This window comes from Marmota monax, unplaced genomic scaffold, assembly GCF_021218885.2.
Source record: "Marmota monax isolate L192 unplaced genomic scaffold, Marmota_monax_Labrador192_F-V1.1 WCK01_AAM20220418_F8-fsc00106, whole genome shotgun sequence".
Lineage (NCBI taxonomy): Eukaryota > Metazoa > Chordata > Mammalia > Rodentia > Sciuridae > Marmota > Marmota monax.
In genome coordinates this window covers 10,142,751-10,158,707 of record NW_026695218.1, presented here as the reverse complement: position 1 = coordinate 10,158,707, position 15,957 = coordinate 10,142,751, and the positions used below count along the sequence as shown (strand labels likewise).

The window sequence follows — 15,957 nt, the reverse complement described above, 5'->3', positions numbered from 1 at the left end:
AGCTTCTAAGCAAGAAGGCTTAGCCCCACAGCCTCCGGCCTCTGCTCAGGCTCTCTGTCTCTCCCAAGAGTTGTCCAGCTGGAATCTTCCAGAAGAGGCTGATTCTGCCATGGAGAAGGGAAAATGGCCCTGCCTGCCTCCCATCAAGAGGCTGCCAAAGCTCTGTGCCCCAATGTCCCTGCAAGCCCAAGTCTCTGTCCTTGTGCCAATCTTTCTGGGCCTGAGTTCAGCCTAGAGGGTGTGGGCCATCATCCCTAAGGACCTGCTTCCCTGATGTAAGGAGTGAGGAGCCCTGAGGTTTGCAACAAATCTGCTCCTCTGTGCAGATTTCCATCCACTCAGCTTCTCCCTTTGATTTGAGGGGTTTTCAGATTCTCAGGCCTGTTGAGTTCCAGAGGAAGAGGCAGGAAATTGGAAGCAAATGTGAGGTGAACCCCTAAAAGAGCTGGACATCCCATTCCTGAATGTTCTTCCCCTCTATCTGGCATCTCTAGTGTCAGGCTCCTTTCCAAGTCCCCCCAGGAAGAAGCTGTCCTCCAAGGGTCAGAGCTTCCCCCAACTGCCTGAGTCCCCCCTGCTGCCTCCCCTCTGCCCTGCAGAATCCCTTGGGCTGCTCCCTACAAGTCAACACTTGTCTCCTAGCTTTACTTTTTGCCTCCAAATTCTGGCTCCCAGGGCATCCGTAAGAACCCATTTGTTTCCAATACTCATTATTTCCCAATTCCCATCAAGACATTTCACAAATAGCCTTAGGGTCACCTTAGGATATAAGGGACAATTTGGATGCTAAAATATTATAGATTAAAATATTTAGATGAATTATGACTTGATTAGAAATGATGAGAGGAATTATAGAGGGAATAAATTAAAATATTTTAAGTTGAGAGTGCCTTAGAAAAATCCAAGACATGTAGGGTCTCCATATGTATACATTATATACTTATTATTATTATTATTATTACTACATATATAGTAATAATAATCACACACACACACACACACACACACACACACGCCAAGCACAAGCATTCAGGACACACTGGAGTGTTCCTGGTCTTTGTCCCTGTTTTCCCTTTACTCCCCGTTCTCCTGGCTCTCTCACATCCATTTCATTCATCCCCAATCAGCACATTACAGGTTCTTCCATCAACTGGTCTTTATTGGTTTTGAAGTAATTGAATTATTGGCGCAAGGATCAGGGGTTTCAAAGCAAATGACAGAAGGAAACATACCGTTGAGCAGGTGGGAAGGCTCCCCAGGGAGGCTCTCAGGGCAACTGTCAACCCCAGCCTGAGAGCTGGACCTGGCTCCTAAGGGTCCTGCAGACAAGGACCCAGCCCCAGCTGAGCAGGCTTCAAGAACTCGGAGGTGACAGAACCACCTCTTAGGGATGTGAAGGGGTTCCCCCAGTCCTCTCTCCAAGACAGATATTTCCACCTCCTGGGAAGCTGCTTCTAGCCTTCCAGTCTTTGCCACCAACAATAGCTTGAGGACCGTGGGGACCCTCTCTCTGAGCATGCCGCCCTGCTCTCCTTCCCCCTGCTGTTTCCATGAAGCCTCCCCCACCAGGGGCAGAGAAAGGCCCCTGCAGAGGGAGGGGAGTGGAGAGCCAGCGTTAGATTTCCCCAGAGGACATGTGCCCCCCGCACAATGGTGGGTCTCCCTACCTATCTTGGGGGGACAAGGAAAAGGGGGCTTCTTAATGGGAGTGCTGCTGCCGCCTCCCCTCCACGGAGGGCTCCTCCTCCTCCTCGATGAGCTCCAGGTCGAACTCATCCTCCAGGTTCCCGCCGACCGGCAGGAGGCGGAACTTCTTTCCCTTGAGCGTGCAGGTGCGGTGCTCGAAGTCCAGCACGGCGTTGTGGTCCTGCAGCACGTCGGTGCCGATGATGGCTTCCTCGGCGCTCGCGTTGGCCACCAGGAACTGAGCCTTCAGCTTCAGCTTGCCCAGGCGAATCACTGTGTCCCACACACCCAGGATCTTCATTTCGGCCCCGTTGGCCACTTTTACCACGTTCTCGAAGGGCCGCAGGGTATCCAGATCGCCGTCGGTGACCTCCTCCCACAACTTCGGGTGGACCACAGAGACCTGGGCCCCCGAGTCCACCAGGAACCTCACCGACACTGGGCCAATCATCCCCTTGAGGTAGTAGCCCTTGCCCATGCTGTAGGCAAACAGGATCTCTTTGGGCTGGTGGCTGAGAGTGGCACTGGGGCCCCCGAAGGCCTTCAGAAGGGTCTCCCTCACCATCCCGTAGTCTCCCTGGTCCTGGAGACTGAGTCCGTTGTAGACCTCCAGGGCGTCTCCCCTGAGCGACTCTTTCAGGAACCTGAGCTTGGTGGTGTGGTCCCAATGGTTGAGGTCGTTGATGACCTCGAAGCGGTTCAGCCAGAGGCTGGGGGCTACACTGGCCCCATCAAAAGGCTCTGGGATGAAGGCATGCTCCCGGGGGCCTTCCCGTCTCCTGGCTCCGCTGGCAGCCATCCCTCTGCTGGCCTTTGGAACTTCAGCAGCAACCCACACCAAGTAGAGAAAGCCACAGAGCAGTGTGGGCGCAATCACGCTGGAGAGCTGGGCTTCTCTAAGCAGAGTGTTGTTTACTTGCCCAGCCTGGGCAAGAGAAGGGAGCAGGTAAGGGTTGTCGGCTGGCTGCTGGATGCAGAGGCAAGCACTATGTGGCCTGCTCACTCTGCAGAGCCTTTTTGATGCCTATCCTGGGCCCCCAGGGCTCCCCATTCTCCTTTGTTCTGGAAGCTCCACCCCCTTTGGCCAGCTGTCCTCTTGCCAGCATCCTGCCTGACTAGCAGGATGGGTGCCTCACCCTTCTGCATCCATCCACCGGGCTGACACAGGCCAGCCCACATTACAAGAAACTTCAGTCTCAGTGGGGGGAGGGGGCTACCCAGGTACCCTTCCCAGCCTGTGTCCCAGAATAACACAGATGAGGACACAGAGGATGTTATGACATTCCGGTGTTTGTCCTTACTCAGAGAAGGAAGGAGAAGACAGGGACCAGATTCTTAGCAGTTTTTAGTTTGGGAAAGCCCCATTTGGGCCAAGTGACAACTTTGAGTGGCCAAAGAGAAGGAGCTTATGTTTATTGAGCTCCCACTATGTACAGGAACTGAATAGGTGTTTCACACACATTCTAAACCAAGTATGGGATTCCAGAAGTTTCCCTGGAGAGGAAGACAGAGGAGGGTCCCAGAATCAAGAATCCACAGAAATCACCAGGTGCAATGGCTCATGCTATTTATCCCAGTGGCTTCAGTAAGTAGGATTACAAATTCAAAGCCAGCCTCAGCAACTTACTGAGATCCTGTCTCTAAATAAAAATATAAAAAGGGCTGGGGATGTGGCCCAGTGGTTAAGTGCCCCTGGGTTCAATTCCCAGTACCAAAAGAAAAAAAATGCACAGAAATAATTTTTTAATTGAATTTTCACATATATATGTGCATGTACTACACACATTCACCGTCATTTTATATGAACTCAATTGCTGTGGTGATTTTCCTTCATTGGTCATCCCTAATTCAGAGTCACACCATCTGAGGACAAGGCCTCAGGCCAGGGGCTCTCATTAAGGTCCAGAAGTGGGCTGCTTCAGATCTTGAACTTCTGGGGATCGGCCCATGAATCCGGGATCTGGCTTCAACCCTGGAAGGGCCCCATGTTCCACTTCTCATGTGTTAAATCCTCCCTTCCTATCCTCTCTGCTTTCCAGGAACCCTCCCAAGAGCCCCTTCCCCAGATATGGCGGCCCTGCCTCTCACTCCCTCAGCCTGGTCATTTACAGAAAGAGCAACAGGGGAATCTCACTCCCTTTTTGTTCTGAGTCGAGGAAACGTCAATGTTGACAATGCCAGTGGTGAGGACCTCAAAGGCTTTAGCTAGAGGAGGCCCTGTTGACCCTCCACTGCTGAGGGTGGGAGGCAGCCCTGGATATGCCACAGATACCCACAGAGCAGATCTGTGAGCTGGAGATCTGACTTGGGCCTGTGTGGGGTGGTTGAGGCTATTAAAGGGACTCGCTTTTATAATCCTGTTCAAATGTCATCTCCTTGGCAGATCTTTCTATCCTGTCCCTAATGTGTGTACATACTTCTGGCTGCATGTGCATTACAGTGTGCTCTGATGGTTTATTCACAAGTCTGTCTTCTGCAATGAACCAGCCTGGAGCTCACAAATGTGATGATTCATGATTGTCTCTGTCCCCATAGAAACTTAATCTGGGACCCAGGGAATGTTTTCTGCTGGGTCTCAGGCCTGGATGTGTGCTGTCACCAAACAGGAGAGATTATGGTTGCAAGAGGAGAAGTCTCAATGTCACACCTGTGGCTCTGGGACTGTTTTTCCTGGCCAAGAGCCCGTCCCCCTCTGGTTGCTTTTCCCATTCATCACTCAGTGTCTATCTGAATCCCAGAGGTATCTGGATCCAATCCTGCCTCTGCATGGCCCCAGGGCCCCCAACTGCACCACAAGACTCTAAGTCTCTGTTGCTGTCTCCGGCCTCTTCCACCTGATGCAGTGAGCCAATGGAGAAGCAGTTGGGTCAGCACCTCTCATCACAGCTGCCTGGCTAAGGTGGGGCCATGGTAGTATTCCAGGAGCCCAGAGGAGGGGAAATGGAGACACTGGGAAGACATCAAAAGCAGATGGGTCTCAGAGAAAAACCTGCATCCAGAGAAAGGGTCCCTCCACTCTCAAGACCAGAAAGCCCCTTCTGCGAGTGCACTTTGGTGGATACACTTGGAGCTCTTGGGATGGGTGTGGTTCTGTGGACCAGGGAACCGACCCTGTCTGTGGCTTCCTGCCACCCTGATATTCGTCACCTTGCACATCTGGTCCCCTGGAAGTGGGGATGAGTGAGGAGGCTAGCATGTGACTGAGGGAAGGGAGAGAGTGGGTGGCTTGTCAGCTTCTGGCTGCATGTGCATTCCAGTGTGCTCTGATGGTTTATTCACACCCAACTGCTTCTCCACTGGCTCACTTGCAAGTGAGGACAGGAGTGGATTGCTGGGCTCAGGCAGGCAGGCAGGCCCTAGGTCCCTGGGGACTTGTGCTATTAATGGCCTCTGAGGAGGGCCGTGACCTTAATGGACAGTGAAGCAAGAGCTGATTTAAGTATTCAAGAATTTTCAGAGCCAGTTGCTAAGCCAATTGGTAGCTTGAAATTGGACTTGGTGGGAGTATTCATGCAACAGAAACTGGCAAATGCTGAATTGGGACTTTTTTCCTGGAAAGCCAGTTTATCCCTTGCATGAGGTTGGGGCACGAATATCTTTGGATCTCTCTCCCTCTCTCTCGGGCAGGCAAAGCCCCATGGCCAGTGAGTGACGAGTTTGTAGCAGTCTTTTATCCCTGCTCCATTGTTTGGTCCCAAATCCCATGTCTAATGGAGGAGCCCGATCCCATCTGGCTGCTGCCCTCCCCAGTGATCTTTATACTTTGGGTCACTGTGGCACCAAGCAGGTTATCTTTTTCAAGGAGGCCCTCCAAGCTGGGTTCACACAGTTCCATTGTACAAGGTCTCAGAGTTACCAGGACAGGGGAAGGGGTCAGGGTCAGACTTTGGCTGAGCTTAGGGGCCATCTCTAGCTAGGATCAGGAACGGTGAAGGAGAGTTCTCTAGTTCCATTAGCCCTTGGAGAATGCCCATACCTGGAACACCCCAGAAACACTCAAGGACCTTGGAATGGCTATGCTCATGGTGCATTGATGAGCTAAACCAGCTGGGATAGGCCAGAGCCACTGCCTCCTCCCAGAACCTAGGACATGCAGCTAATTATTGACAAGTAAGGTATTGGGGTGGACCGACCTCATTATTCCCCATTAACATCTCCTGAGTGTGCTGGGAAGCAGGCATGCCAAACTTGACCTGAGAGGAGGTAAGTGAGGACAATAAACAGGAAGGACTTAAGGAATCCCCACCCTCCACACCCCCTCACAGAGATTTCTGGCCCGGGAGCTCCATGAGCCCAATTCTGCTCCAGCTTCCCGATTCCTGTTTGCCATGCCTCCTCCCCCAGGAGAGCACAACAAATTGGCAAAAGCCCAGGGCAGGGCTTATCAGGTCCCCAAGTACTGTAGCTCTTGGTGGGCCATGGAGACACCTGATATGCTTTAGATGGTTCCTGCTGCCTGGCAATTTTTGGGGATCATCGTGCGGACTTGTAGAGGAAGACTTTGACTTTTAGAAGGGATAGAGGACAGGGCCCTGTGATGCAGGATGGGGAGTAACTGGCTGAGAGGACATTGTTTTCTGAGCAAGGAGCCAAGGTCCAGAGATGCCTTGTGGATTGTGATGCCCCTAGCAGAGACAGCCTGGACCAGGAGGAGGCTCAGGAAAGACCAAGACCAGCCTTGGCAATGCACAGGCGCTCTCGGTGGCTCCCTGCACTGCTGAGGCCAGGTCACCACAGAGAGCTGGCTGGGAGGGTGAAGGGGGAATTCAGACTTCCAAGACATCAGTAAGGGTTGGAAGGAGACGAGGAGGTGCACCTTCTCCACCGAGGGTCAGCTGCCCGGCCTGCAACTTGCCCTAGCACCCAGGACAGGCCTGAGCTTGGCTTGATGCCTTTGGGTTGCTGTCCTGAGATTTGGGCCCATACTTTTTTTTTTTGTTGGGCAAATTATCCAGCTGCTCTTTTCTCCACTAAACTGGGACCCTCTCTTCACACACACGCACAGATGCACACACAGACATATTCCTTGCCACAAACCACACGCACTACCCACACACACTCTGCATACTGTACATACAACCCATGCATATCAAACATACACCATGGATCCGGTCACTCCACAGTTCCCAGATCAAAACAGCTAAGAAATTGGGCAATGTGCATGTAAAATTCAGCTCCACCTTTCGTTTCGCATATTTAGTTGCACTCACATTTACACTGAGTATTAAAATCCTATTTATTGGAGGCACCTGCTGTTTATTAGCCTCTAGGCACACTTGCTGCTTCAGAAAACTAGGCAGATCCCCATCCCCACGGCTTACAAGCTAATGAAAACAGGATACAGATGTTTAACAGCCAGGTTTTGAAGAGTTGAAGACCAGCGTGTACATGCAGGCTGACCCACTTCAAGCAGCCCCCAGTTACAAGCACGCTGCTTTGAAAACAGCTGGTTTTTAAGTGGGTCATCCTCTCTTTTGCTCCTTTCCACCCAAGAATGTGAGACCCTCCACCTCTGGGCATTTGCCACGCAGAGCAAGCAAGCCCCGCTCCTGGTTGGCCTGGCCCACCCCTGCACGGCTCGCCCCAGAGCTTGTCCCCTGGCCCCTGTGCCAGAGTCAGTGTGAGTACACACACACACACACACACACACACGCACGCGTTTGGAGACTGCTGGACCAGAGAGTGGCCGAAGGAGTCTTGGGCAATTCCTTCCCCAAACACCTAGGAGCACTGCATTGGTTTCCAGAGTTTGCTTCAGGAGATTCTTGGCACCAGGGCTTCAAGATGAAAGGAAAAATGAAAAGGTGAATTTGGCACCAAATTCTGGTTAGAGATTCATATTGGAGTCCAAGGGGGTCCAGTAGCAAGGTGTGTTGGGAATCTAAGACACCAGCAGGTTCCTGTTCCCAAAGCAAAAACCCTCAGGCACCACTACCACATGGGCACTGCCCAGCGCTCACCATCAGTTGTGCCAAAGGCATTTGGGCAGGGTAGCTCTTCCTTGACAGTCCCCCTTCTTGGGCCCTGCCAGACATCCTCCAAATGAGGGTCCCTACCCCAACCCTCACCGATCGGGCCAATGTTGCTGCTGAGCACTCCTCCCTGCAGGCCCTTCCCCAGTTCTCCACTGTTCCAGAATCTCTTTCCCCCTCTGGGTCTTCTCTCCTCCTTTACCACCCAACTTAGGAGCCCTTCCACCTAGAAATGAGCAGTGCGGCCCACCAGGGAATCTCACACAGCAGCAGCAACGTGCTCAGTGCCAGTCAGGACCCTGGAGGGTCCCGAAATGTGTGGGGATGGGTGATCTGAGTCCCAGTGTCATCGTGAGCCCTCAGGTCCAGGGTCAGGACCACAGCCAACCAAGAGCTGGTCAGAGCAAGGTGCTGACTAACTCCTAGAAGTCCAATATTCCAAAACTGGTTCTCTCCTGTTTTATCTTTCAATCAAGTGTGAAGCTTACTAATGTGTCCTGAAGGCCTTCCCAGTCCCTCCTCATGGCTCAGCCTCCGACTGGGTTTCCACCTTTTTCTCCATTCCTAGTGCCCCTAGACCAAGCCCTCATCCCTTCCTGCTCTGATTACTCCCACTCTTTGGGGGCACAGAGGCTCAGGGGCTCTGCTTGGTAAGACAGGCTGGCTCCAAGGAAAGACCCTATGCAGATCCCCTCCTTCTTCCATACCTTCAGTGTCCCTCCATTCAACTGAGGTTGAGGGAGGGACTTGTAAGACAGGTCCAGACAGTTTTAAGGGCATTAAACCACTTTTCACAAACGCCCCTGCAACTTATGAAATATTTAGGCAACCAAAATATACAGGTTGAGTAACCTCCTCGTCCAAGTGGGCTTTTAATGACACTAGACAACTAGGCTTAGAGCTAGGCACATGGGGACTTTTGTCCAACCTAAAATACCTCAAAGGCAGCTTTGAACTGATCCTGAAATAGTTTTAATTGCTGCTAATGATAACTAGTATTGTGAGCAATGAAAACTCATAAAATAGTCTCAGCAGAGGAAAATGCTACTTCTGAATGCACTGCCAACTTAGCCTTGCCCCAAGCTTACACAAATGGGGGGCAGTGAAGAGCAGGGATCTTCCTTCTGGCCTGTCAAGGATTCTCTCCTATTTACCATCGAGAAGAAGTGGGAGAGATAGGAAATCCAAGAAACGAAAAGCCAGCAGAGCCCCTAATGTATTAAAAAGTCCAGGGTATTGGTAGCAGCATTATCAAATGTGTATTAAGCACCTACTTTGTTCCGGATGCCATGCTGGAGACATGAATTAGAGGAAAGCAATCAGAAAGTCTGTGGTATAGAAAGGGCTGGACAATACCAAATAAGTAGGTTGATGAATTCCATGCATATTTACTGAGGCCAAGCCTGCCTCCCTTTGAGAGATGAATCAGACACAAGGCCTGCCCTCACAGAGCTCACAGGTGAGGAGGGACACAGACCCCAACCTGGATATTCAGGATCCAGAGAGAGAAGACACACACACACACACGCATGCACGCACGCATTTGGAGACTGCTGGACAGAGTGGCAGAAGGAGTCTTGGGCAATTCCTTTCCCAAGAAATCAACCAATATCATCAAAAAATGACAAAAATAAAAGGAATGTTGAAGGCGAAAAAATACATGAGCATTGAAACTAGGTAACAGGCATCCACAAAACAAAAACTTAGATTCCTTTTGTTGCTTCCAAAAGACCCCCTGAGGAAGGAATATGGAATTGAGGCCCTGGGACCCTGGTCCATGTGGACACACCACCCAGGCAGGCTTTGGGGACTGGGTCAGTCTCTAGGCAACCATCCAACAGAAAGGATGTGTGTAAACAGAGAAAAAAGACTGGAAATAAATACACCAAACAATGACAGCAATTTTTGGTGGCAGCAGAATCATTAATGACCTTAATTTTCTTCTATGTTCATTCTATGAATATTCCTCTCTCCCTCTTTTTTTGTCCCCCAGTACTGGGGATTGAACCCAAGGATGCTTATCACTGAGTTACAACCCCAGCCCTTTTTATTTTTCATTTTAAAACAGGGTCTCACTAAGCTGCTGAGGCTGTCCTCAAACTTGCAATTCTCCTGCCTCACCCTCCCAAATTGCTTGGATTACAGGCAAGTGCCATCTCGCCCGACTGAATAAGAAAATGTTCTTTAAGAACAGAAATGACGTGCTTGTATGCTCAGTGCCTTGGGAGGCCAAAGCAGGAGGATCTCAAATTTGAGGCCAGGCTCAGCAATTTAGTGAGATCCTATCTCAAAAAAAAATTAATAATAATAATAAAGACTGGGGATGTGACTCAGTGGTAAAGCACCTCCAACTTCAGTCCAAAAATAAAAGTAAAAACCCCATTCTTGCCATTTTCTGTAAGCTTAAAATTATTTCCAAATAAAAGTTTTAATCAGGGAATATACAGGAAATCTCTGAACCTTCTGCTCAATTTTATTGTAAATATATAACTGCTGTAAGAATACAACAGTTACTAATAGGGCATTATGTAAAAATGTGGATGTGTAACCGATGTGATTCTGCAATCTGTATTTGGGGTAAAATTGGGAGTTCATAACCAACTTGAATCTAATGTATGAAATATGATATGTCAAGAGCTTTATAATGTTTTGAACAACCAATAAAAAAAATTAAAAAATAAAAAAATTAAAAAAAAATAACTGCTGTAAAAAAAAAATGAAGTCTATTAAAAAGTGTAAGTTCTTTAAAAGGCATGCAAGGGGGACTGGGCTTGTGGCTCAGCGGTAGAGTACTCACCTAGCACATGCGAGGCCCTGGGTTCCATCCTCAGCACCACATAAAAATAAAGGTATCGTGTCAACTACAACTAAAAAATATTTTTAAAAAAAGGCATACAAGGGGATGGGCATACAAAGTAAGATTGGCAACATTAATAATTGCTAAAACTAAACGATAGACGTAGAGGATTCATTGAGTTTCCCACTACCTTTGAGTGTGTTTGGAAATTTTCCATGGTAAAAAGTAAATAATAAGTAAACAAAGTCTCTTTGCCAGGACCCTCCCCAGCCTGGCCTGCCTAGTTCTTGGCCCAGTCCCCAAGCAGCCTGCATGCCACCTAATCTTGGGTCACTTGGGACAGACCATCTCTGCTGGTCTCAGTGTCCCTGCTCCACGTGCAGATTCTGAACTAACTCTGCAGTTAGATTCATCTAGTAGCCTCTCTTCCTGAACCTCCAAATTCTTCATGGGTTCCCCTCCCTCATCCAAATAGGTGTGACCTAAGAAAGAAAACCCTTGCATGATCCTGCATCTCCGTGGTCAATGATGGCCTCTCTCCTTCCTTCCTGGGAAGTTTCTAGAAGGGTCGATCCACATTCTCAGGGCTCCGTGGGGCCCACGGGGGTTGAAGTCCAGCCTGCATCCCTGTTGCCAAGCCAGTATGCAGGATGAGGGGCTGAATCTGCCTGGAGGAAGGGCACCGTCCTAATTCGCACAAAGGTGGCCCGGTGGCCTGGGTGCCGCCTGCTTGCTGTGCCTCACTGTGCCACCTCCTCTTACCCACAAAGCCTCTGGTGAGTGGCTTGCATCTGCCCTTCCCCTTGCCAAGAGCATCCTCAGCACCTTCCGCCTCCAGGGAAGTGGGTCTCCGAGAGCTTCTGTGTGTCTTTTCCCCCACCAGGTCTCCTGTGCCTAGTGCCCAGTTCCCTTCTTTCTTGGATGGGCTCCTCTCTCAGGCCCTTTGGATCAGTACTAAGGCCCACTGCCCTCTGTGTTCAGGCTGCCCTGGTCCCTGTCTCCCAGCTAACCCAATGCCAATCTGCTGGGTTTTCTTTTCTTTTCTCCCTGCCCCACCTCCAGTACTGGAGATGGAATTAAAGGGCACTCTACCACTGAGCCACATCCCCAGCCTGTTTTATTTTTTATTTTGAGACAAGTTCTCACCAAGTTGCTTAGGGCCTCACTAAGTTGCTAAGGCTGCCCTCCAACTTGCAATCTTCCTGCCTCAGCCTCCTGAGTCATTGCGATTACAGGCAGGTACCACGGAGCATGATTCGTGCTGTTCTGCTCAACATTCCTCCATGACTCATCCCTAAATAAAATCTTGACTCTCAATATCAACTGTGAAGGCCTCTCCCTAGTTCATGCTCCACCTACACCAAATAGCCTATAGTGCTCCAAACAAAACTGGCTTTCTTGGGCCTTGTAGCAAGCCACTCACCTGGCCAGGAGAGCCCCTTCTCAGCTGCTTTCCTGGCACACCCCAGTGCTTGCTTCAGAAGTCAGCAAAAGCACTGCCATCTCCAAGAAGTCTCCCTTGATTTCCCCCAGAGAACTTAGCTGCCTCTTCTATACTCCCAGCACAGGGACTGTGACCCTCAGGTCACCTGCAAGCTCCCAGAGGCCAGGTCCAGACCCTCTCCAAATTGGAGCACCAGGACAAAGATGCAGGGAAGTGGTGGTGTCCCTGGGCCTTTGCTGGTCCCTAAGTGGACATCCTCCTACCCCAGCTCCTCCCTCTTTCCCCATGCAGTGTCACCTGGCCCTCCTCCTCAGGCACTCCTGCTACAAGGGCTCTGAGAGCCAGGCCTGGCGGTACCATGGTACCATCGTTATCTGTAGATAAAGTTCCACAGAATAAAAGTCTTTGTGGGGACCAGTGGCTCACACCTATAAATTCAGTGACTCAGAGATGGAGTCAGGAGAATTGAAAGTTCAATGCCAGCCCGGGCAACACGGGGAGACCCTGTCTCAAAATAAAAAATAAGGGCTGGGGATGAGGTTCAGAGCACCCTGGGTTCAATCTCCAGTACTGCAAAAAAAAAATAATAATAATTTTTACTATAATCATAGTTTTTACATTTTTCATTACAATCTAGGACACAGATTTATTATAATAGATGATTATGTAAGTACCTAAAACAGTGCGTTTACTACAGGTATTTTCTATTTGACTATTTCCTCATCCCTTTCTTTCTTTCTTTCCAACCTACAGCCCCCCCATCTCTCTTTCTCTCTGTTTCTTTCCAATGCTGACAAGAACACACTCAATTAACCTGCCCGTCCTCTGATGGTCCCCACCCGTCCTTTGTAAACGTGCTCTGGTCAGCAGGGATCAGCACAGAGAAGGAACATAAGAGGCCTGCAGGTGAGGACTCTGCCCTCTCCTGTGCTCTGGGGGCCAGGACCCGATCATAAATTTTCAATTTGCCATGGACTTTATAAAAATGAAGTTAACAATGTATCACTCAAAAATAAAATAACAGCCAGGCCCCGTGGAGCATACCTGTAAATCCCACCTACTCCAGAGGCTGAGGCAAGAGGATTTCGAGGGAGACCCCGTCTCAAGAATAAATAGATAGATAGATAGACAGATAGACAGATAAAAAGGGCTGGGAATGGAGCTCCATGGTAGAGTACCCCTGGGTTCAATATAATAAAATAAAAAAGGCCTGGTGATGTAGCTCAGTAGGAGAGCTTCCCTAGGACTGGTGTGAGACACCAGATAGTCCCCAGTATCACAAGTAAAATAAGACAAAACAAAACAACAAAGATATGGAAAATGCAAGCCCTCATTCATTATAATGAAAATCCCTAGGCATGGGGGCAGGAATGGGGGGTGGAGTTAGGAGCCTCAGGTAGCAGGAATGTGCTAGGAGATGGGGGCTGGAGATATGGAGTGGCTTTGCCAATCCTTTTCATGTCCTTAAGCCCTTGACACACTTGGCCACATCTGCCCTACTGATCTCGGTCCTGAAGCAATGTGAGCTTTCCTAGCCTGGGGGCTTTGCTGGGGAGAAAGTGCCTCTGTGTGGTCTCCCGCCTGATCTGAGTTCAAATCCCGACTCAGCCACTTACATGCTGAGGGCTATGGATAAGGAAAATTTTCTAAGCTTCCTCCTAGGATTGTCCTGGGAGATTGATAAAGCCATCTCCACCATGGAGCTTAGCCCAGATCCAGGACCTGGTTAGCACTCCCCGCTCCTGTGGTCAGGGTCATGATTCCGTGGCTGTCATCCTGGCTGTCATCCGAGTGGTCACTGTGTGCAGCAGTTTTCTGTCTCCCTGGGGGCCTTCTTCCAGCCCCACACCTACTGCTTCCTCCACTCCTCACTTTTCTGTCCTTTACTCTCGGGAGTGTCTTGCATTCTATTTTGCAGAGAAAATAGGGAGCCCCAGCTTCCTGCCTCCCCGCCCACCCTGCCCCAAGCCCTCCTCTCTCCTACCTCCTTTCTTGGGGACTCTATGCCCGTCCAGGCTAATCTTTCCACTCAAGTTCCACCCACCCACCCCTTCTCTCTTCTCTGGACCCTCTTTCTGCCAATGGTTCCCTCCTTTTTCAAGGAGTCCTTCCAGAGTCAACTCTCAGGTCACTCCTCAGCCTAAGGCCATCTGCCCAGTGATATGCTGGTGTTTAACCAGGGGCTCTCTGGGGGGAAATACATGTGTATAGACCCATACAAATTTTAGTAATAATAAAATTATAAATTTGCCAGGTGTGGTGGTGCATGCACGCCTGTAATCCCATCGTCTCAGGAGGCTGAGGCAGGAGGATCACAACTTCAAAGCCAGCCTCAGCAAAAGTGAGGCACTAAGCAACTCAGTGAGACCCTGTCTCTAAATAAAATGCAAAATAGGGCTGGGGATGTGGCTCAGTGGCCGAGTGCCCCTGAGTTTAATCCCTGGTGCCCTCCCCACAAATTTATAAATTTTATTAACATAAAGGATGGCTAACTATTTATACATAATAATAATATACAGTACTATTTATTGTAAATGGCATATAGCCAATGGTCTTACAGAATGCTTTCACTGATTTTGGCCAACCTCCTAAATTCATAAACAACCTATAGTTATAATTAACAAATGGATGTCATTCTGACATGTATGTTGATGCTTTTGTTCGTACTGGTAAAAAGAAAGTGAAAGAATAAAAACGTATGCTGGAACTTCATTAGTCAACCAATGGTGTGAGCAAATAATAGTCTTTGAATTCTAGAAGATTTGCTTAATTTTTCTGTGTCATTCACAATGTAATGCCTGTAGGCAAACATACTTTTAAGAGTCATGAGTTATTAACACTTACTCCATGACTTTCTTAAGTCTGGACAGTCAACCAAACAATAAATCAAGGCCTGATGGGTGGTGGTTGCCAATTTCTGTGGGGTAAACATTCCTACCATGGCTGATTTCAAGCCATCAATACAATGTCAATGAATGCATTGTGTAGCATTTCCACAGATAAAATAGACTTAAATGATCTTAAAAGTATAAACAATAATAAAATATTGTAAAATTGCAAAGAAGGGATGTTTTGAATATCTGTCATCTGTTAATTAACTTAATTCTAAGTTTGTATGATCTAATTTTTAACAACTTCTGTGTTTGACCATTGGCTCACAAAATTCCTAAATACTGTAACCATCAGCTCTTAAGAGCTGGTGATCTGAACGCCCTTGGATGTGACCCTTCCCCCCCAGCTCTGCTGGAGTGGGGCCTCAAAAAGGTCCCCAAACACCTGGTGGGCTCTTCCTGCATGGACTTTCTGAGCCTTGTCTTTTAAGCAGAACTGAGTCATTCCCTTCCTCTCAAACCTGCTCCTCTCTGGGCTGCCATTTGGTGAAGGGCCCCACTATCCACCCGGGAACCACGCCAGAAACCACAGTGTCAGCCTCCCACAGCCCTCCTGCTGCTCTGGCACCAGGTCCGGGCCATCGGGACACCTCTCCAGTCTGCCCTGCTCCTTCCGCCTTCTGGGGCCACGCCCCCACCTCCGCTCCCTTGACTGCCCATATTCCCCCTGGGCCATCGCTGTCTGGCATTGCTGCTCCTGTCCATCTTCCTCATAGCATCCAAGCACGTGTTATGTCCTGCCCTGGGCAAAGCCGTGCTCCCAGGCTCCCCAGAGCCCAATTGTCATTGTCGCTTGTCCGTAGTCTGTCCCTCCAGATCATCGCGGCACATGCTACGTGATCAGCCTTGGCTACCACAGCAGAGCTGGCTGCGGCTCCCTCAACACGCCTGCTCTCGGTCACCTTCCTGCCTTGCATGGCCGTGCCCTGGCCCTGGGAAGCTCTGTTTTATTGAAGAGGCTGCTTCGCAATCCAAGTGTGGATTCTCTTGGACTCACCCAGACCTTAGCTCCCCACTGAGCACCTCACCCCAAGCAGAAGGCATTTATTTGCTCTCTCATGCATTCCGTGATTACTAATATTTATCCATTGCTGCCACGTGCCAGAGTCTGGGCTAGGTGCTAGGGGTACAAAATGAGCCAGGGTCTCAGAAAGTCCTCAGACTAGT

General features: G+C 49.6%; 1 protein-coding gene and 1 long non-coding RNA gene across 2 annotated transcripts in view; both read right to left on the bottom strand.

The window, feature by feature from the left end:
• The window catches only part of LOC124084810 (uncharacterized), a 115,264-nt gene that overhangs the window by 7,005 nt on the left and 92,302 nt on the right, over positions 1-15,957 (bottom strand). The gene's annotated exons all lie outside the window — the stretch shown is intronic.
• Asprv1 (aspartic peptidase retroviral like 1) lies at positions 1,139-2,703 on the bottom strand. The gene has a single exon (XM_046432196.2). It carries the CDS (start codon positions 2,483-2,485, stop codon positions 1,700-1,702), a length of 786 nt encoding a protein of 261 aa, XP_046288152.1. The 5' UTR covers positions 2,486-2,703; the 3' UTR covers positions 1,139-1,699.